Raw genomic sequence first — 20,929 nt, forward strand, 5'->3', positions numbered from 1 at the left:
ACAAAGTCATTTCCTGTAAAGGACTAATAAAGCATTGTTCTATTCAGTTCTATATACTAATGTTAATGTAAAAGTAACGTGCTAATTCTGAAGGGGTCAGGTGAGAGGAACTAATTGATTTTTCATATAATGACCACCCTCTAGTGCTTTTGTTTGGTCCTGCACTGCACCACACTTAATTGGTTCAATTCAGTTCACCTGATAGGCATAAGGAAGCTGCCAACATGGTAATTAGATTCTTCTAGTGCTTCCTGTCTGACTCGTTTTACTAGCTTGTGAGAGTGAATTATCAACGAAGCACACCTGTAGCTGACCAGGTGATGCTTACATCTGATCTTGGTTATGGCATATCAAGGTAAGTGACAGACAAAGCTCGAATGCAAATATTTTTGTCATAATGTGACCTTTAAACAAACTCAGCAGATTGTTTGGACACAGGTTTTAGTCAGTCATCTGGCAGGACCACTAGCCACAGAGCAGTGCTACCAATGGTGTGTCTGTTTTCTGTCAACTTTAAAGCAATTTAATGATATGAAGAAAGTGTTCAAACAGTGAACTCAAATTAATGCATTCCTTCTACCACAGACTGCCACTGTTTTGCCCACCACTGTGTCTCAGCTGCTGTCTGCTGCCTACATCCACAGTGACACCTTTACTATCTGTGATTTGGAACTCAGCCAGGTATGAGTATATTTTAATAACATAGATTAGAGGATTTCAGTTCTCAGTTGTACACAGTGTACAAGGAAGGACTTCAAAGTCATGGAACCAATGACCATATACTTGGCAACATTAAAGACTTGGAAACAAATGACTTGGAAACAAATGACTTGTATCTTTATTTGGAACCGAGACTTTGGACTTGAAAGGACTTTATATCCTTTATAAGCTTAAAAATGAAGAGCTTTTAGCCACAAAATGACCCTCTAGGGTGTGATTAAGCTCCATTTAGTGCAACTCTGAGGGCAGACAATTCCAACCTCCTTCATGAAAGTCTGATGGAATGGCTAAAGTATTGTATGACAGCCTTGTATATCCATCTGTTGTCATCATCAGTTGTACATCCAGTGAAACTCTGACGTTGCAGATATTCATGTGCCTCCTGCAATGAAACAACAAGTTTTCCTGGCCTATGGCAAGCTGTTTTAACATTTATTAGGATATCTGTTGCAGATATCCATAATTCACTTCTTCCTAGAACATTTACAGCGACATTCCTTTAGGACAAGCAATGTCTCCTTTGTCATTCAGTTTCAGTATGAGGGAATCTACGGTTCTGCTGTTACTAGTCCAGTGATTGTCATTTTGTTTATCTGAAATGAAAATTAATGGTAATAATTTAATTGAATATCCAAAAGGGGTGATTTTCTTTGTAAGAATGCTATTGCAATCATTGAGAATGTTTGTGGATATCAAAAATATAGTTGTGAATGTCTGAAATGATGAGTGGATTGAAAGAATTTAATTGTGGATAACTGAAATGTTCTATATGACTAGGAAGAATTGAACAAATCAACAAATATTTGTAATATCTATTCTACACTACAACGGCTCAGCATAATGGTCAGCAAACACTGATTTGTTAGGAGAAGGCCTCGTCCAGTGAGGTCAGGCTCACAGACTATACTGCAGACAGTAGAAATAGGAAATATCTTCTGCAGAAAGTTCCAGTGAAGTCTGTGTGTTTTGTGAATGTGAACTGTCCTGAGTAGCAGTAGTTCTGTTTCAGAAATGAGGTCTCAGGTTAAATGTTCCTAGTTTATTTCCTAAATGCTGGATTTTTCTGCAACAAGGTGACTTTGTTCCCAATAATTTAACTTTAGAAAATGTACATTTAACACTTTTGCTGTTTGCGTTGTAAAAAAAAAACTTTAGTTTTAATAAGGTTATTTTAGATCACAGTGACTAGTTTGTGGTACTACCTTTTGTTGTTTGTCACTTTTTTCATAATTTAATGTCACTTTTTATGTCCTTAGTTGCTTCAAAATCAAATCAAAATATACTTTATTAATCCTGAAGGAAATTGAAGTATCTAGCAGCGCATTACACTACAATAAGGCACAGTGAGGTATAAAAGGTTAGGAGATGTAAAAACAATATATTATAAAAGATAAAAACAATCCCGGGGACAGGAAGAGATTTGACAAGCTCTTCAACTCGTCCCCTACCGAGATGAATTTCCATGTTGTTTTTAGTCAAAGTCAGCTTTATTGTCGGTTCTGCTACATGCGTACACATACAGAGAACTGAAATTGCATTTCTCTCTAACCCTAAAACGTGAAAACTAAAGCTAAAAACTCACTATATAGTTGTGCCTGTTACTGTAGACATGTTACTCTGAATGTTACATGAAAACTTAGAAAATTTGGAAAAATCCTGCCCTTCTCAAAAGCTTAATCATGCAGCAACTGCACATGTTTGAAACTGTCTTGTTAACTTGCCAGAAGAATATCACAATATCTTTAAGTTGCCAAATTCTTCAGTGGAATTTGTTCTGGGGGGACGTTGTCCTTTGTGGTTCTTCTCCCTCTAGGTTTCAGTCGTGGGCATCGTCAGAGGATATGCTCCGTTTGTGACCAATATTCAGTACTCTGTGGACGATATGACCGGTCCACCTCTGAAAGTGATGCAGTGGGTCAACGCAGAGGCCAGTGGCATTAATGTGCTCACTTTGATGGAAAACAAATATCGCTGCACATTGTAGTTTTGTGGTAAACGATCAGTTTTGAATTGTTTCTCACAGGACTGTGCGTTGATGACCTCTATTCCAACTGGAGCTTATGTGAAGGTTATAGGAAGTCTAGTCTACTATAGTGTAAGTAATAATTAAAGCAAAATATTTAGAGATGATGGGTTGCAATGAACAGTGAGCATGGAGGTTCTCAATGATTTTGAAAAGTGAAACGTGACATTCCATATTTTTGTTTTCCCATTAGGGTCAAAGGTCATTGCTGGCAAAGGATATTCGTCATATCAAGGACCTGAATGAGATCACATCCCACATGTTGGAAGTGGTTCAGGCCCAAATGCAGCTTTTTGAAAAGGTAATGGAACACAAAGTTAAATATTCAGTGTTGAGCTACAGACATTTACTGAGCAGAATTCAAAGAGTGAGATACAGAAATTCCATTAAAAAACAGAAGTTGATATTACTTTAAGGTCAGACTACAGAAATTCAGCCACAAAAATTTTCCTGAGCATATAAAATTTTGTACAAATTTTTACTCACACCAGTATTTCATGTAGCACAGTCATTTTGTTTCACTGTTGCCATGATCAGAGGAGTGTGTCCTTGTGCCGTTAGCATTTGATGTAAGCTAATAAGTTTGTTAGCTGCCCTTAGGTAAACTTGTCAGCTCACAAATCTTTATTGTCCTTTGTCAGTAAAGTTTTACTCAACAAAATGGTATGCAACACTGGGCAGAAGTCAGAAAGTTGAAGAGTAAAGAGAAGCTGCAGGAGTGCTTTTGACTGACCAGACTGTAACGTAGCCTCTGGATGATGCTGATGTGGAAGTACCTTAAACCTGCATTCTTTCTAACAGCCAGTAGGGGGCGCCTCCTCTGGTTTCTCAAACACAAAGTCTGATTTGTATAGAATTCTATGAAAAAATTTTTCTATTTATCACTTGATCTGTTACCTCAGTGAACATTTTCCTGTTGAGTTTATGGTCTCAATCACTAGTTTCAATGTCCCTTCAATACATGATGATGCTCATTTTTGTACGTTTTGGTCCTATTTACAGCAAAATAACTTGAAGAGTAGAGTATGTTTGAAGGTAGAGCCACCTTGTGATTGACAATTCACTAGCATATTGACATAGATGGTGACCTAGAGTTCTCAGTCAAGTCCACCCGCTGCTTGTTATGTCTGGTTTCAAAAGACCAAGAGGACGATAGCAAAATGTCTTCACCTCTCACTGTAGTCCACAAACCAAAGCGTTAAGAAACAGTCATCCATCTTTTGTGTACAGTCTGATTGGAACCTGAAAACTATAAAATGGTAGTACATGAAGCATAAACAGTGTTGTGACTTATTTAGAAAGGATGTATAGACTAAATATCTGTGAACTGTTTTACATGCCATTTGTCTTAGACTTTGTCCAGGTCTGGCATCTTGCTTTGTCTTCCCTGACCTGAAAGGGGCCACCTGTCAAGACCACAACCAGTTTGAGAACCAGAATTTCTCTGGTGAAAAACATCGATTGCGGTGTGACTGCTGCTTATCACTTGTGATATTGCAGAAATTAACGTTTTGAATTTGCTGTGTGTTCTTGTTGTTTATCCAGGTGTTCGATGTGAACATGAATACCCCTGCTGCCTCACTATCTGGTAGGTTGAGAGGTGGACATCCTGAAGGCATGCTGCCAAATGGCTTGTCCACCACCCAAGGACAGGTAAGTGAGGTTCCAGTTCCACTTCTGGGAATTAATGTTTCTCACTATTTTAGTTGCTTTGCTGTTTCTTGCTTCCATACATGAATTAAACATTTTATGTAAAATAATCAACACTGACTGTTGGTTGGTGAAAAATAACTGCTGGCTGCAGCCTGTTGGTTGGAGTATAATTGTTTGATTCCCGTGTAAGGTGTTGCAGGTCATCAGGAGGTTCTCCGTCCATGAACATGGCATCAGTTTGTGTGACCTGAAGAGACAGTTAGATTCCCTCATGATGATGGACATCAGGTATCTGATTAATTTTGATCAGCAGTGTCAAACTCATTTTAATTAAGAGGCCACATTCATCCCAATTTGATCTTAAGTGGGTCGCACCAGTAAAATCACAACATAATAACCTATAAATAACAACAACCCCAAATTTTCCCTTTGTTTTAGTGTTAAAAAAAGTTAATTCTGAAATCGTTCACATTTAAGGAATTATCTTTTTTCAAAACATCATGAACAACCTGAAATTTCTTAAGAAAAGTAAGTTGGTCTAAATGGTCTAAATTTTCAGACCAATGTCAGTTTTTGGGTCCATTTAATGGTTTGACTTTTCACACACGAGAAGTTCATTTGGACACAGGTATTATTTTTAAAATGAAAAGTTTTCTGTGATTTGGCCTTTCGTCCAACTGGACAAACAGTTTTACCATGATAGAAACAGAGCTTTGAAAGACAAGTAAGGGGTTCATTTCTGTCAACATTTGAGCCTCCTCTTTCCTGTTCCTTCTTGTTGTTGGACTCATGATTGTGTTTAAGTCCTATTTTCTGTGGATTAGGCCTTAGATTTAAGGTGGTTGTCTGCTTAAAAGGATATATCAAGAACTAATTAATGTTTATTTTTTTCCTTTTCTTTTTTTTAAAGGGATTCTTGTTTCACACTTGCATGAAGACCGTGTGTGCTAAACCCAGTTAATTTAAAATGTAATTTTATATTCATGATGTGTCTTAACATTTAATTTAATAATGTGCTCTTGTTTTTGTTTAGAACGTCCTTGGCTGTTCTGCTAAATGAAGGTCATGTGTTTTGTACCATTGATGAGCATCATTTCAAGTCAGCAGTCCAGTAGTGTACCCGGAGGCTGGTGGAACCATCCTGGATTGTAGCTGATCTGAGTGTTCACACCACCCACACAGTAAAACAATCTTAGTTGTTCTGGTTAAATGTGATTATTTAAAATACTGTAGCTGATGGTTTAGTCTGTCTTTGTGTACAGCTGATAGAAGGGGAAAATAGAGAAACTATCATTTGTTGGTTGTTAGTTTGCTGATGTATTTCTCGGGCTCCTTATGTTAATTATTATTTTGTACTGAACTGTGAAAACCCTGAAAATGATGCCACAAACGACTGACTACTTATTATACCACTTCTTATAAAGAACTACAGTCCCCATAGTCTGTCTCTGTTCAATACTCAGTTTCCCAGCATTCAATGGAGAGAACAAGTGGGTGAAGATGGCAGCAAAGCTGAACAGCTATACGCCTACTTTTGACTGTCCGTCCTGGTAAGAGCTGCATGAAGTTGTGTTGTGATAAACAGGAGCAGCTGTGAGAACATTTAAGCACATGTTACAGTGAAAAACCTTCGTTAGCTTACTGACTAAAAACGGCTCAGTATGACGTTATTGTCACTGTTAGCTCGCGCAAGTTACGTTCACTGAAAGTGAGTATCTGGCAGCACCAAAGCCGCCTAGGAACCCCACTATTTAACCTTCATTAACTTACTAGCAAAACTGTGAAGGCGATATAGTACAATTTATAGTTATTTCTTAATCATCAGGGTGTTCTTTTGAATTCGGTATATATGTCGTTAAATAAACTGCGCCAGTTTAGCAAAAATGACACCATTTAATACATAGTTATGCATAGTCACTCTATCCACTTAGTGGTACCTGCAGCTAAAATTCAGCCACTTTTAACATAGAATTCTGTCACTGGCAGAAATCATGTAAACAAGGTAACTTAACCACGTTCAAATGTGTTTGCCAATTCAGGAGTAAAGTAACACAGTAGGTGCTACAGTTAGGTTAATCACGTATTTAATAACTTGCCGAAGATAATGTCATTTAATAGGTTTTTGGGTCCCATAATGCTGCTACTGCTCATCCTTAGTAGTTAATATCTCATGCAGGTTATGAAAATGACCTATCTTAACATTTTCAAGACCTGATATAGGTCATGACCTAATGTTAGTATTTTCCTGACCTACATATAGAAATGAGCTGTAAGCAGGTTGAGGCGTTTAAGCTTTTCCCAATAGCACACAGTGGTGTCAGCTGCTGGGCTTAGCAGGGATATTACAGAATAAGCCTAAACTACATGAAGAAATCTGCATTGTGCAATAATGTTCAATGTAGTGATGAAGAGATGCCGTGATAAATTCACTGAAGTGTATCACTGCTACAGTTCCTGTTCTTTCTGCTGTGGTATGTACACTGCTGACATAAACCCTAAACATTGAATAGCCTCTGCCCACTGAACAAAGAAATTAACGATTTCCAACGTGCTTTTACTGAACAAATTGAACAGATCCACCAAACTGATGCCAAATAATCAAAGACTACCTATTGGTTAGCTGAGACTTCCTTTCATTGGCCACATGGTGTTAATACATTGCCCAAGTATCCAGTCTCGTTTTGAGGATATTGCGCATTTTTCTGTAGCAGTGATGATGAAAATACAATTAGTCATTCAGCACTATTATCTGTTTTCAGGAAAAGTGACACAAACTCTATAATAGGAATCACTGTGTTGCTGACTACTGTAGACATGCTGAGCCTCCCTTAAAGTGAACCTTACAGGCAGCTGTCATGCTCCGTCATAGATAACAGAAAGGTTAGGTCAATACCGTGCTACATACTGTATTTTCCTAATAATTGATCCGGGGAAGGGGTAAATCATACTAGACCTGCTGCTTGTTTTAATGCCTCTCTGATGTAATGCAAAAATATTATAGAATACTCTTGAACACGGTAAGTAAACTTAATGTAGACTTGATTACACATTGTTTGTTCATGCGTGTTTTGCAGAATGATGATATAAGTATCTCTGTGGAAGTGTCTGTACCTCTTGATTTTAATGTGGAAAGCAAAGCTGCTGTTTGGCCTGCGGACATATCAGTCCACACCAGCACCCCCACTGTTGGAGCACGGCATTCATAGGCGTTGGCTCGCTGTGAGTGCGAGTGAGAATTGATGTTATGCAACTGAAACTATTAGATATGAATGTGGTAAGTCCCGTCTGTTGATGCTGAGCAAGTCTGGACAGCAGGCGGCCTTGTTACAGAGAATGCAAGTCACTCTGACATCTGTTATGTAGATGACGCTGTCCTGAGACTGGAGATCTGTTCCATACAGGACTTTATTTATCAAACTGTAGAGATTTGAATTGCTCATACTTAGTAGGTACTCAGGTTTAATAGGAATTTGCTTTGCTTCGTTTTAATATGAGCGCTGCAGTAGTATGAAATTTGGCCTTCAAAACACAGCTGCAACACTAATACATTAGTCACAGTGTTTACTGGTTTAACCCATTTTCCACAATGGTAATCTTAACTCTTTTGCAAGAGCCGAGTATTTTCAGTCTGTTCCACCTGCCCTGTTGTGCTTCTCTTTTTTTAGCCATGTTGCATTACAGTAGGGCTACAGTTGTCATATTTTCGTAATTTCAATTATCACAAATTGTTCCTTATTTCGTACTAAAGCAACTTTTCATTTATAACTGTTGCTGATTATTTCTCTTCTGGTTGATTAACCAGTCGTTGCAGCTCTGCATTATAAAGGCATCACCATGCTGCAAATGTCCATTGTATGCATTTGCCAGATGTGCAGAGAGTAGATGTGAGGTTTAGCAGAAGTTCAGGTTAGGATGTTCCATCCATCCATCCATTATCTATACACTGCTTAATCCTCATCAGGGTCGTGGGGGGCTGGAGGATATACCAGCTGACTTAGGGTGAAGGCGCCCTGGACAGGTCACCAGTCTATCACAAGGCTACATATAGAGACAAACAATCACACTCACATTCACACCTATGAACAATTTAGAATCACCAATCAGTATGTTTTTGGACTGTGAGAGTAAGCCAGAATACCTGGTGAAAACCCACACATGCACAGGGAGAACTCCATGCAGAAAGATTCCAGGCCCAGGCTAGGACACGGACTGGGGATGTTCTAGCTGCAAGGCGCCGGTGCTAACCACTGAGACACTGTGCATCCCATCAGGATGACCCATAATTAGAAATGCCATGTTTTGCCAATCAGGATCAGTTAATCTATATTACTTTTGTGCTGTTTTTCTTTTTTCTTTTAAAATCAACATTGAATTTGGTGATCCTGATTGAGATACAAACTTTTAAAAATGACCAACTCTGAATTCTCAGTGCTCTAAATAGGACCACATATCACAATGTAGGCTGTTTGCCCTGTAAAGAACAACAGGTAGAACATGCAGCAAGGCTGACTTTATCAGGTTTTATTAAAAAAAAAAATACATTGTGGCTGTTTAGATCATGTTTTAAAACATAAAAAGCTAAGATGTCAAATAATAAGCAAAATAAGGAATATTTAGCATTCTTCATTTGTGACACAAAGTTTTTGGAAGCCCTGCTTTTAGGAGCCTCAGTCATTGACACAATTGAACAGTTCTGAACAACACATACTGAAAGTTTGATGTAGACCAAAACCAACACTGGATTTGTTTTCATCCCATTTTTCAGATTTGATCCAATCAAATAGCCAAAGTATGATTACTTGTAATCACCTAGATCCAGATAATACATCCTCACAGATTTATTGATCCCCTGACTTTGCTGCAGCATTGACAGCAGGTCATTATTTAAAATGTTCCATGTAAAAAATCATAACATCCTCTTAATTGATGAAAAAAATGACTTTCAGTCATTACCTGCCATGATTTTTTTCGTTTTGAACCCTGCTTTAATGAATGTAATGCACATATTTATGCTTCCTGCAGAATGATTTGTAAAAATCTCTTTGATGTCCTGATGTTTCATTCAGATTCATTTTCAAATTACAATTTCAGTTCAGCACTTTGTTTTTGACCAGATATTTGCAAAATGTACTACATGTCCATCAGCCTCCTTTCTACTTTGGGTTTAGCACAAATTAGTTTGTAAATAGTGTCATTGTGGCTATATTGGTGTGCTGACATTAATATCTAGCCATGTGCAGACCACAGTCTCTCTAATTTTGGACTCAAACGTGCATATCTTATTTTTTATTTAAGGTCAAAGATTTGCAATAGTTGGTACTAATGAAAATACATTTAATCAACTTACTTAGAACATACATTCAATCCCATCCAGTCTAGATAGTCAAATATATCTTAGTTAAATGAGGGAAAACTGTTTTCCTACGATCAGCTATATAAGTGTAAGTAAAAAAAAAAAAAAACAAAACATATAGTGCCTTCTAAAACAAACTACAAAGTCCTGTACAGGATATACATATACATGTAAAATTAACATAAAAATACCAACAAAAAATATACCATGAGGGATTACACCACAACCATCTCCTAACCGAGGCAGACACAGCTCAGACAACTAGTCCATGCTTACCTTGACTCAGACATATTCATACATTTACACTAGTTACAGAATTTATGAGAATTGTCAAATGAATTGATGAAAATGACAGCAGCAACAACAGAGAACAGTCTCTCCAGCAAATAGTGTTGCTATGACAGCAATGTCAAAGATGGATCACTGAAATTTCTCCAGCTTCACTGTGTATTCAATGTCACTCCCAATTTATTCTTAAATGAAAGATTTATTTCAAAGTAAAAAGCAATATGTATTGTATTCATAACACAAGGTGTGGACTGGGTCTGGACTGAATAGCAGTTTAATTTTTATATATATATATATATATATATATATATATATATATATATATAGACACAAGCGCACACACACACACTACTGTTCAAAAGTTTGGGGTCACTTAGAAACGTCCTTTTTTTTAAAGAAAAGCATTTTTTTCAATGAAGATAACATTAAATGAATCAGAAATACTGTCTAGACATTGTTAATGTGATAAATGACTATTCTAGCTGGAAATGGCTGATTTTTAATGGAATATCTACATAGTGGTACAGAGGAACATTTCCAGCAACCATCACTCCTGTGTTCTAATGCTACACTGTGTTGGCTAATTGTGTTGAAATGCTAATTGATGATTAGAAAACCCTTGTGCAATTATGTTAACACATGAATAAAAGTGTGAGTTCTCATAGTAAATGTGAAATTGCCTGGGTGACCCCAAACTTTTGAACGGCAGTGTATATAAATTAAATGATAGTCACTGTACTTTAGATTTTTAGAAAAATTCTATTGATCTTGCTCTTCCTTTGAAAACCAGGATGAATATGACATATATAGCAAAATGATTGACACATTAACCTGCACATCGACTATGTAGTAATCAAACATAATTCAGTACTTTCTACCATCACACAAACCAGCTTTTCAAAAATAATGAATATTTTGCCAGAATGTGTGTGATGAATATGTTAATAAGCAGTGGATCTAAAGTTAAACTTTGTTTTTGTTACCAGGGCAGGAAAGCCTCCACCTGGACTTCACCTAGATGTGGTGAAAGGAGACAAGCTAGTGGAGGTGAGATCAATTTTCTACTGCTCATCAACCTCAAGTGTGACCTGACTGACCCCAGCCATGAACTGAGCAGTCTCACCTCACGGAGGCAGGACGTGTGCTGGGTGCATTCCAGGACAATGAGGGGAAAATGAGAATCAGTCTTGGAAATACTTGGTTTATGTTTGATGCATTGTCACCACACTTTCTGTTTCACTCCTTCTGTTATTTCGCCTTGCGAACAAAACACATAGTATCAGTTACAATATGTGTGCTGCCATACAGGCTAAACCAGCACCACTGATTCTGTTTCACGTTTGTCCAGTATAGATTTACAGGGACACTTTATGCACAACAGAAAGTGAATCTACACTCACTGGCCACTTTATCAGGTACACCTTGCTAGTAAAAGGTTGGACCTCCTTTTACCTTCAGAACTTCCTTAATTCTTCATAGCATACCTTCAGTAAGATGTTGGAAACATTTCCTTAGAGGTTTTGATCCATATTGACATGATAGCATCACACAGTTGCAGCAGATTTGTCAGCTGCATATCCATGATGTGAATCTCCCATTCCACCACATCCCAAAGGTGCTGTATTGGATTGAGATCTGGTGGCTGTGGAGGCCATTGGAGTACAGTGAATTCATAGCCGTATTCAAGAAACCAGTTTAAGATGATCTGAGTTTTGTGACATGGTGCATTATCCTGCTGGAAGTAGCCATCAGACGATATCCCCCACACCATTACACCACCAGCAGCCTGAACTGTTGATACAAGACAGGATGGATCCATGCTTTCATGTTGTTTACACCAAATTCTGACCATCTGAATGTTGCAGCTAAAATGGAGACTCATCAGACCAGGCAATTTTTCCAATCTTCTGTTGTCCAATTTTGCTGAGCCTGTGCCAATTGCAGCCTCAGTTTCCTGTTCTTTGCTGACAGGAGTGGCTCCTGGTGTGGTCTTCTGCTGTTGTTGTAGAACGTCTTCTTCAAGGTTGGATGTGTTGTGTGTTCAGAGATGTATTCTCCATTCCTTGGTTGTAACGAGTGGTTACTTGAGTAACTGTTGCCTTTCTATCATCTCCAACCAATCTACCCATTCTCCTCTGACCTCTCATATCAACAAGGCATTTTCATACACACAACTGCTGCTCATTGGATATTTTCTCTTTTTTGGACAATTCTCTGTAAACCCTAGAGATGGCAGTGTGTGAAAATTCCAGTAGATCAGCAGTTTGTGAAATGCTCAGACCAGCCCGTCTGGCACCAACAACCATGCCATGCTCAAAATCACTTAAATCCCCCTTCTTCTCCATTTTGATGCTCGGTTTGAACTTCAGCAAATTGACTTGACCACGTCTACATGCCTAAATGCATTGAGTTGCAGTGATGTAGTTGAGTGATTAACTATTTGTGTTAACAAGCAATTGAACAGGTGCTTTATTTCTTGCAATATTTCCAAAGTTGGCTTCAAAATCACCTGACGATTACATTATTTTTCTTAGAATTATAGTCTTATATAGGCTAATGATCAGCTAATGATCCATTGAAATTTTACATGTTGTGTCAGATGACAGTAATACTCTGGTCTTGGGTGATCCTGCAGAAGCTGATAATTGATGAAAAGAAGTGTTACCTGTTCGGGAGGAACCCAGATGTGTGCGACTTCACAATCGACCATCAGTCCTGCTCACGTGTCCATTCAGCCCTGGTTTACCACAAGCACCTGAAGAGAGTCTTCATCATAGACCTCAACAGCAGTGAGTCAAAGCCCAAAGCATATCCTCTAAATCCTGATTGCTCTATTACATATTTGTGATGTGACTGGGTCAGACTACCTTGTGTTTACTACATTTTTCTGCCATACAGCTCCAAAAGCTTTCCAAATTTGGTAATTGTTAAAACCCAAGCTACGCCTCTGGCTTAACATTTCAGAATGATGATTCCAACCTCTCAAAAATTCTTAAATTATTGTATTTGAACCATTTAGACACAGGATAAATTCAGAGATAAAACCTGGTCTTTGGTCCTGTTGTTTCTTTTCCAGCACATGGGACTTTTCTGGGACGAATCCGTCTGGAACCACACAAGCCCCAACAGGTCCCATTAGACTCCACCATGTCATTTGGGGCATCCACAAGAGTCTACATTCTTAGAGAAAAACCCCAGACCCAAGGCAGCGCCGCACCGGGAGAGCTGAAGGCAGGGGAGGATGAAGAGCTGAAAGGCCTGCTGGGATTGCCTGAAGAGGAAACTGAACTAGATGTGCGTGAAACTAATCTGTGTGTGCTGCTGTTGGTTCTCAGTAGGGTGTTAAAAAAGTCTCGACTCAAAGGGGAACCCTTTATTTCTGTGCAGGAGCTGCTGAATGTGAGCAGCTCCTAACTCGAGACGCATTTGCAAAAGAACAGCCACATTTTTTTGGAGCTCTGACAAAGTGTAAGACTGACAGGTGTAGAGACATTAATAATTTATAGCTTGTGCTTGGTTTTCATTTGGGATAAAAGGAGGTTGCCCCAGACAGCCAAATCCAAAGTCCAACTGCAGGGAAGAATTAGTTTGTTTTTTTTTTGTTCAAAATGTGAGTCTAGACTTTTGAGACAGCCTGGATATTATTTGTGGGCTTCTCTTGCTAATCTGCAGCACTTTGTTCTACCAAAACATTTATCTTTGACCATCATTTATAGTTTATTATTAGACAGTGCCATATGTTAGACTTTCAAACAGATATTAGATTTTGGACTATTTCTATGAAATATTTGCTAAAAAATAAGCTACCTTCCAGTCAATACCTAAAGGAATATGTAGGCATATAGTTCAGAATAGTGATGAGCACTGTCATTAGAATAGATAATCCATTGACAAAAACACGCAGGGCTGCCTTACTGCACAATGCAAACAGGTTTCAGGTTGCTAGCCCAGAGGTTGTTGTTTCCTGTATTGCAGTGAATTTGAAAAATAGTAACATGCAGATATTAGAAGAGAAGGAAAAAGCTGAAACTTGAAAACTATGTGGAACATACCAAATAGAAGTCGTGGTGTTGAAAAGGAAAAGGGTAGTCACTCCAAATGTTGATATAATTAATTTTTTTCTCTTTTCTGCACTGCATATGAAATTAATATAAATATTGAAACTTCCCCTGACAGCACTTTTCCAATAATCCTGACCTTAAAAACTTTTCACAGTACTGTGTTTCTCTAAAACTTGTTAAAAATTGTCCAAAATTCTTGCACTAATCTGAGTGCAGAACCTGACCGAGTTCAACACCGCCCACAACAAGCGCCTCTCAACCCTAACCATCGAGGAGGGCAACCTCGACATCCCGAGGCCCATGAGACGGAGGAGGAGTTCTCATGTGTCCTTCAGTGATGCAGAGGAAGTCATTAATCCAGGTAGAGACACATACATGTACACTGATGAAATGCACACGTCAGAAATGTACAACCATGTACCAGGTATGCAAGAGTGAAATCTCTACAATAACTGATTGTACACTCACCATATCCCAGACCAGGCCATGAGTTGCTGTTTTTGACTTAATGTGCTTCAGTTATATATTTTTCTGCACATTTCAAAGTATTGCATTAGAAAAATTTACTGAAAATGGCAAAATTTGGAAAAACTTTCTTAATTGCGCAAGAAGAGTTTTCTTTGGTGGTTTTGAACCTTTTTTGAAAATAAGTTACTGAACTACACCGATCAGCCACAACATTATGACCACCAACAGGTGAAGTGAATAACATCAATCGTCTTATTATAATGCAACGTCCTGCTGGGAAACCTTGAATCCTGACATTCATGTGGATGTTTGACATGTATCACCCACCTAAACATTGCAGGTCAAGCAACCCCCCCACCTCCCATGGCAACAGCAGTCCCTGATACCAGCTGTCACCCTCAGCAGGACAATGCGCCCCGACACACCACCAAAACTGCTCAGAAGCGGCCCGGTGAACATGACAGAGCTAAGCTGTTCACCCAGGTTCCACACTCCCCAGATCCAAATCTTACTGAGCATCTGTGTGATGTGCCAGGATAAGCCTGATCTAGGCAGGTCCCACCCTGCAACCCACAAGACCCACAGAATTCACTGCCACCATCCTGGTGCCACAGGACATTCCCAGAGGTCCTGTGTTCATGTCCTACTGGGTCAGAGGAGTTTTAGCAGCATAAAGGAGACCAACACAATATTAGACAGGTGGTCATAATGTTATGCCTGATCGGTGTACAGGCGAGATTGGAAATGTCCTTTCTGAATAAGGTCTATCACAGCGAATGTCTAACCCACATTAGCCTGATTACACTGAAAACCATTTCCTTAGGACGTGTCTCCACTTTTCTTTCCAAGATGGACACAATTGGGAAACAACTATTTTTTTTCCAGCTTCATCTACTTTGTTTATTTCAGTCATATATAATGTTACCTAAACCACCACCATCTGATGACACTGTGCATCTTAGTTCATTCACTTCAAAGCAGTTAATGGAAACAAGTTTAATTTACTTTTTTTTTGGCATATCAAATGTTTGCTTAAAATTCACTTGACAATTACACTACCCATCAAAAGTTTGGGCACACCTTCTCATTTAATGCTTTTTATTTATTTGTATTATTTTCCACACTGTAGATTAATACTGAAGGTGAACACTTCTTTGTTTACAAAATAATTCCATATGTGTTCTTTTATAGTTTTGATGTCTTCAGTATTAATCTACAATGTATAAAATAATTAAATAAAAACCACTGAATGAGAAGGTGCGTCCAAACCTTTGACTGGTAGCGTATATGGCTAATGTTGGCTTCAGTTGTGAGTGGTCCCAGTGTTTTTGCTCATCATTCCACTCAATGTAATTATCCTTTTCATGTGTAGGGATTTGGTTAAACATGTAGTTCATGCTAGGATGTCCAACATTTTGTTTTCTGTTGTTGCAGAGGATATTGATCCCTCTGTTGGACGCTTCAGGAACATGATTCAGTCAGCGGTTGTCCCAATAAAGGTAAATATGAGGTTCATACCAACCCTCCAATCCATTATCCGCATCCACTGGGATTTTGCCAAATCATGCCAAGTATGTGACAGTCTGTGTGGACCCTACCATTTTTTTGTGTTCCATATTAGGAGTCATTCAACTGTCAGGAGCAGGCCGATTTGTACCTATGTTAGGATGAATGGAAACGTGCACTGTGTACTTTCACAGTCCACGAATTAGCCTCGGTAACGAAAACTACACTTTTGTGGTGCCTGCAGCTGTCTATGCACAGCGAGGGAGTATAAGCAAGTATTCAGGTTGCAGTATGTACCACAAAACTGCAGTATCCACAGTTTGACTCCCAGCTTGTCTGTTGCTTTCTGCATGTCAGACCTTTGAACAATAACTCATTCTTTGCATGATGTGGCATTTGGTCAAACCTTAGAGCCACACTAGATTCACCTTTAAGCATAATTTAGAAACATCTAGTTTTCTTTTACTTAAAGCCATTAAGTGTTAAAGCTATAGGTCATTTTAGCATCTTCCGGACATTTCTGATGGCTTGTATTTATGTAGAAAAACAACACTTAAGAGTACTGTTTAGTACACTTCTAAAGAGTATTGCTTTTGATCATTCATTCTGTCTCAGGGGATCTTCTATCTAATCTTTCTATTCTACACATTTTGGCTTTAAAAAATGATCCAAATTGCCTGCGACATTAGCTTCCACTGTATAAATGACTTAAATTGACAGTTAATGTCATTCAGTGTCATTTAATCATTAGGACATTGTCTAGTCATTTATTAGAATATATAATCTCAGAAAACTGTTAGTGATCTAAGGATTTTATACAGGCAATCAGAAAGTTTTTATTTAGTATTCACACATCCCTGTGGTGGACATGTTTCACTGCAGTATTCTTTTTATTATTTACCTTTTGATTTCAATCTTTATGGACAAAATAGTCTAGAATTTAAAAAAAATAAACTGACAGTGTCTGTGTCTCTTGAAACTGCTTAGAAAAAGAAGATGGAAGATCATGGCTCACTGAGCCTGGAGGCTGCTGTACGTAGGATGCAAAGCCTGCCAGTCAGTGGAAGTCTGTACGGGGACCTTCCTCCCACCAGCCACGAGGGAGCCACCCACCACCACTCTGTGGCCCAGGGAGCTGCAACCGTCCTGGGGGGTTTGCCTCTGCTGCTCCCTAACCTCGCCCCTGAAGTGGATGTGACGCCCACCGCAGCCGAGCCACCTGTCACCTTGAACGGCACCCCGGCTCCAGGGCCGTACACTGCAGAGCCTTTGAATGAACCACGCAAAAAGAAATATGCCAAAGAGGCCTGGCCTGGGAAGAAGCCTGCCCCGTCACTGCTCATATAGAAGACCTCAGGTGACACACAGCCTTCTTCTTCTGGCAGCCACATTTCAAGTCCACACTGAGCCATCTCCACAGTATAAAGTGCTAATTCGTTTTCCTCTTCAGCTATCAGTTATATATTTATTCCACCATATTTTCTGCAAGCCAGTCTGATTTATAACCCATAATTTGCTTTTGTGCTCATAGTTTGGATGTATTGAGCCAGAGTTTCAGCATTCTATCCTCTTCTATCAGAGCACAATAAAACCACAAGTGAAAAAAACATCTTAATGAGAGAGCGAAAAGCTTGCTGGAGCCTGTAGCAGCTGTAGAGATGTACAGCAAATACCTTACTGTGCTACTGTGCTGTAAAAACAAAAAAAGACAATGTAATGAAGCAAAAGGTTAGTCAAGCATGGAAGCCCTTTAAAAAGTGGAGTCCTTATCTAGTGGTGATGAATTAATGTGTCATAATAATGATATCTGGATCTGATCTTGAGAAACATCTCTCATAATTAGAAGATAATGTACAATAGAATCCGAGACAGGAACCAACAGCAGCGTTTCCGGATTCTGGGCTACTTTCCTTCTTTAATTTGTTGGTAAGATTGATTTGGGAGGGCTGTTGTAAGTCTGCTTATAAGGACTATGTTTTGTATCATTGGTGCAGTTTCCATGCAGTTTCCACCCTCAAAATGTTGGGCTGTATTCTAGGTTTGCAAAACTGTAAGGGATGCCCCCAAGCAGGGGAAGAGCAAGGAAAAGCCCGGCCACCTCACACAACCAGTAGAGAAGCTTGTTGGAGGGCTGTGCACAGACTCATAGATGTGATGTTATTTCCTAACCCTAATTTAAATTGTGACGTCAAAAAAATAAGCACAGCTTGGATCAGTGGAGGGTTTCATTTAAATGCTCATTATATGTAAACCCTCATGATAAAAGTAAGTGATCAAAACAAGTACTATTTGACCTACAGCAGTTTGCCACCAGGTTACCAGTTTCTGTGCTACCTCTGTGTGAGTAACGGTCTCAGCTGTGAGGCAACATTACTATGTCTGGTGAAAGAGGCAGCAGCAAGTCAGCATTCTAAAAACAACCACATATTTCACATTCACTGTGAAATACACTTTCTGAGGATATCACTATGTCTGATAGTTGCAAATAATCCTATTCGGAAATCATTAAAAAAGGTCCAGAACTTGCTTGAGAATGATCAGGTTTTTTCATTTTCCTCAGTGGTAGTTTCCTGTACATTAAGTGGTACAGAAAGAAGCAGTTAATACCTAATTCAGCCTGCGTAAATTCATAATGTTAAAAAACACTTTTAAAACATTCCTCTATAACATCAAGCTCTCCTACTGTCTCAAACCAGAAAGAAATATAGCATATTAACAGAGGTAGCTCCATAACGCTCCAGTCTTAATAAGGGTGATTGATAACCACTTTTCTCATAATGTTCATCTTTTCTCACAATTTTGATTTAGTAAGCTACTGGAAGAGTCTGCTTTGCCTGTGAATGAACTTTTGTGTTACTAAACTACATGTCCTGTTACCACCAGTAAGCATTGTGAGATTAGCTTATGTGCTCAAAGCAGCATTAATTGATATTTTCCTTTTTTTTTTGTTTTTACCAGTCAGATTCACTTGTAGCTCTGTTTTAGTCACCCATACACTACCGTTTAAAAGTTTGGGGTCACGTAGAAATGTCCTTATTCTTGAAAGAAAAGCATTTTTTCAATGAAGATAACATTAAATGAATCACAAATCCAGTCTAGACATCGTTAATGTGGTAAACGACTATTCTAGCTGGAAACAGCTGATTTTTAACAGAATATCTACATAGGGGTACAGAGGAACATAACCAGCAACCATCACTCCTGTGTTCTTATGGTACATTGTGTAAACTGAGGGTGTTGGAAGGCTAATAGATGATTAGAAAACCCTTGTGCAATTGTGTTGGACATGTTATGAGTTTTCATGGAAAACATGAAATTGCCTGCGTGACCCCAAACTTTTGAACGGTAGTGTAGCTCTTAGATGCTTTGTGGTTGCTCTGATGAGAGGGCAGTTTGTGGGCTGTAAGATACACACACACACGCATACACACACGCACACGCACACGCGCACACACACACACACACACACACACACACACACACACACACACTTTAGTTCTAATTCTCTGTCCATTTCCCTCTACAGCCAACCCTTTTCACATTACACATAACATTGATCCTATGAAAATATTGATTATTGCTGCTTTAATATTTAGTTTCTAACATACAAAATTGAGCATTTACCGAGAGCCTTCTGTCTTTTTTTCACGTCTAGTAAGAAATATAGACATTACATGAGCTGTGGACCGTTGTAATGACTCCAGTCATGGATGCTTGGAGATCCCCAGTATAATGAACTACTGTTCTCCTCCTAGAGTGCGCAAAAAATACTGTTACTGTAAGCGCTGACTTTAATAAATTGATGAACGTAGAAAAGGAAGAAGAATCCATATACACTTATTCTGTTTTCCTGTTCTTTAAGGCTTACTTAGCCCAACTTTTGATGCTTTATCAGTTATCCTTTTCAAGTTCAAGTGCAACTCTTGGCATAAATTTGATTCTTACATCTCTTTCTGTCCTCATATATATTTTCCCAGATCACCCTTTGTATGAATTGTTCTTTGTGTGAATTATATTTGGTCAGTAGCAGATTTTTACTCTTAAAAATAGGATGAAAATGTCACAAGCCAGGAAAGGAACTGCAAATATACCTGTAATAGACTGTGACAAGGCTATGAACCGCGGGTGAAGATTGACTTCAAAGGAACTCAATAAAGAAACTGGTATTTGTGACAGTAAAATCAATGTTTTTTTCTCTCTTTTTCTATTTTTATACCAGATTCTGGCTTTCTTAGCAAGTGCCATTGTCAGATATTTATGAAACACTTAGAGTGAGAGGGCTATAATTGATATGACTGTTATTAGAATTCATCTGTGCTTGATATTTGTATAATAAACTATAATCCATACCTCTCACTTGGCTGTGTGTGAAATGATGTGGAGGAGGATTAGCGGGTCCCTGGAGAAATCTCCCACTGAGCTTACTTTACTTTCATGTATTCACTTTTGTCTGCATGCTGCCAATGGTACCATCTATGGCAAAAAAAAAAAAAAAAAAACCCTTGAGAGTGCTAATTAAGTGATTATTTTTTTTGAGCAAACTGATTTTGATAGCACGTCTCTAGCACATGCTAAATGTGTCATTTACTTCCCATGTTGATGAAGCTATTCTCTGAAGATTCTGAGCACCTATCTGTTCTTTTGTTCTGCATCGTGTCCTGATTGGTGACAGCTATTGCTTTTGAAATGGCTCGGCTCATCTTTTTGGATTCGGTATGGGTTTATTGCTTCTTTTTTTTCCCAAGTTACTGCTGTACTCTGCTCTCTTAACAGCCATTAGTAATTGTCCCTGCCGCATAATGAAGCGTCTCTGCCTGACAATATGGTGCCTGCTGCTAAACAAGGCTCCAGACAGGC

General features: G+C 38.7%; 2 protein-coding genes across 3 annotated transcripts; both read left to right on the forward strand.

Moving 5' to 3' along the window:
* The first annotated feature begins 252 nt into the window (after positions 1-252).
* Positions 253-5,836, forward strand: LOC111573414 (replication protein A 32 kDa subunit-like). Its single transcript, XM_023277554.3, has 9 exons — positions 253-355; positions 439-491; positions 586-681; positions 2,534-2,647; positions 2,744-2,815; positions 2,937-3,044; positions 4,289-4,396; positions 4,587-4,684; positions 5,430-5,836. Exons 1-9 carry the CDS (start codon positions 343-345, stop codon positions 5,509-5,511), a joined length of 744 nt encoding a protein of 247 aa, XP_023133322.1. The 5' UTR covers positions 253-342; the 3' UTR covers positions 5,512-5,836.
* A 37-nt stretch (positions 5,837-5,873) lies between these two features.
* ppp1r8a (protein phosphatase 1, regulatory subunit 8a) lies at positions 5,874-20,428 on the forward strand. Of its 2 annotated transcripts, none has more exons than XM_023277555.3 (7): positions 5,874-5,946; positions 11,024-11,084; positions 12,673-12,826; positions 13,114-13,331; positions 14,315-14,459; positions 16,001-16,065; positions 17,060-20,428. In XM_023277555.3, the coding sequence occupies exons 1-7, from the start codon at positions 5,897-5,899 to the stop codon at positions 17,417-17,419; spliced, it is 1,053 nt and encodes a 350-aa protein (XP_023133323.2). In that variant the 5' UTR covers positions 5,874-5,896; the 3' UTR covers positions 17,420-20,428. The 2 variants fall into 2 exon arrangements, with proteins under 2 accessions (XP_023133323.2, XP_054873924.1); XM_055017949.1 differs by lacking the exon at positions 5,874-5,946 and adding an exon at positions 5,967-8,414.
* Positions 20,429-20,929: the final 501 nt, after the last annotated feature.

Source organism: Amphiprion ocellaris, chromosome 15 (genome assembly GCF_022539595.1).
Source record: "Amphiprion ocellaris isolate individual 3 ecotype Okinawa chromosome 15, ASM2253959v1, whole genome shotgun sequence".
Taxonomy (NCBI): domain Eukaryota; kingdom Metazoa; phylum Chordata; class Actinopteri; family Pomacentridae; genus Amphiprion; species Amphiprion ocellaris.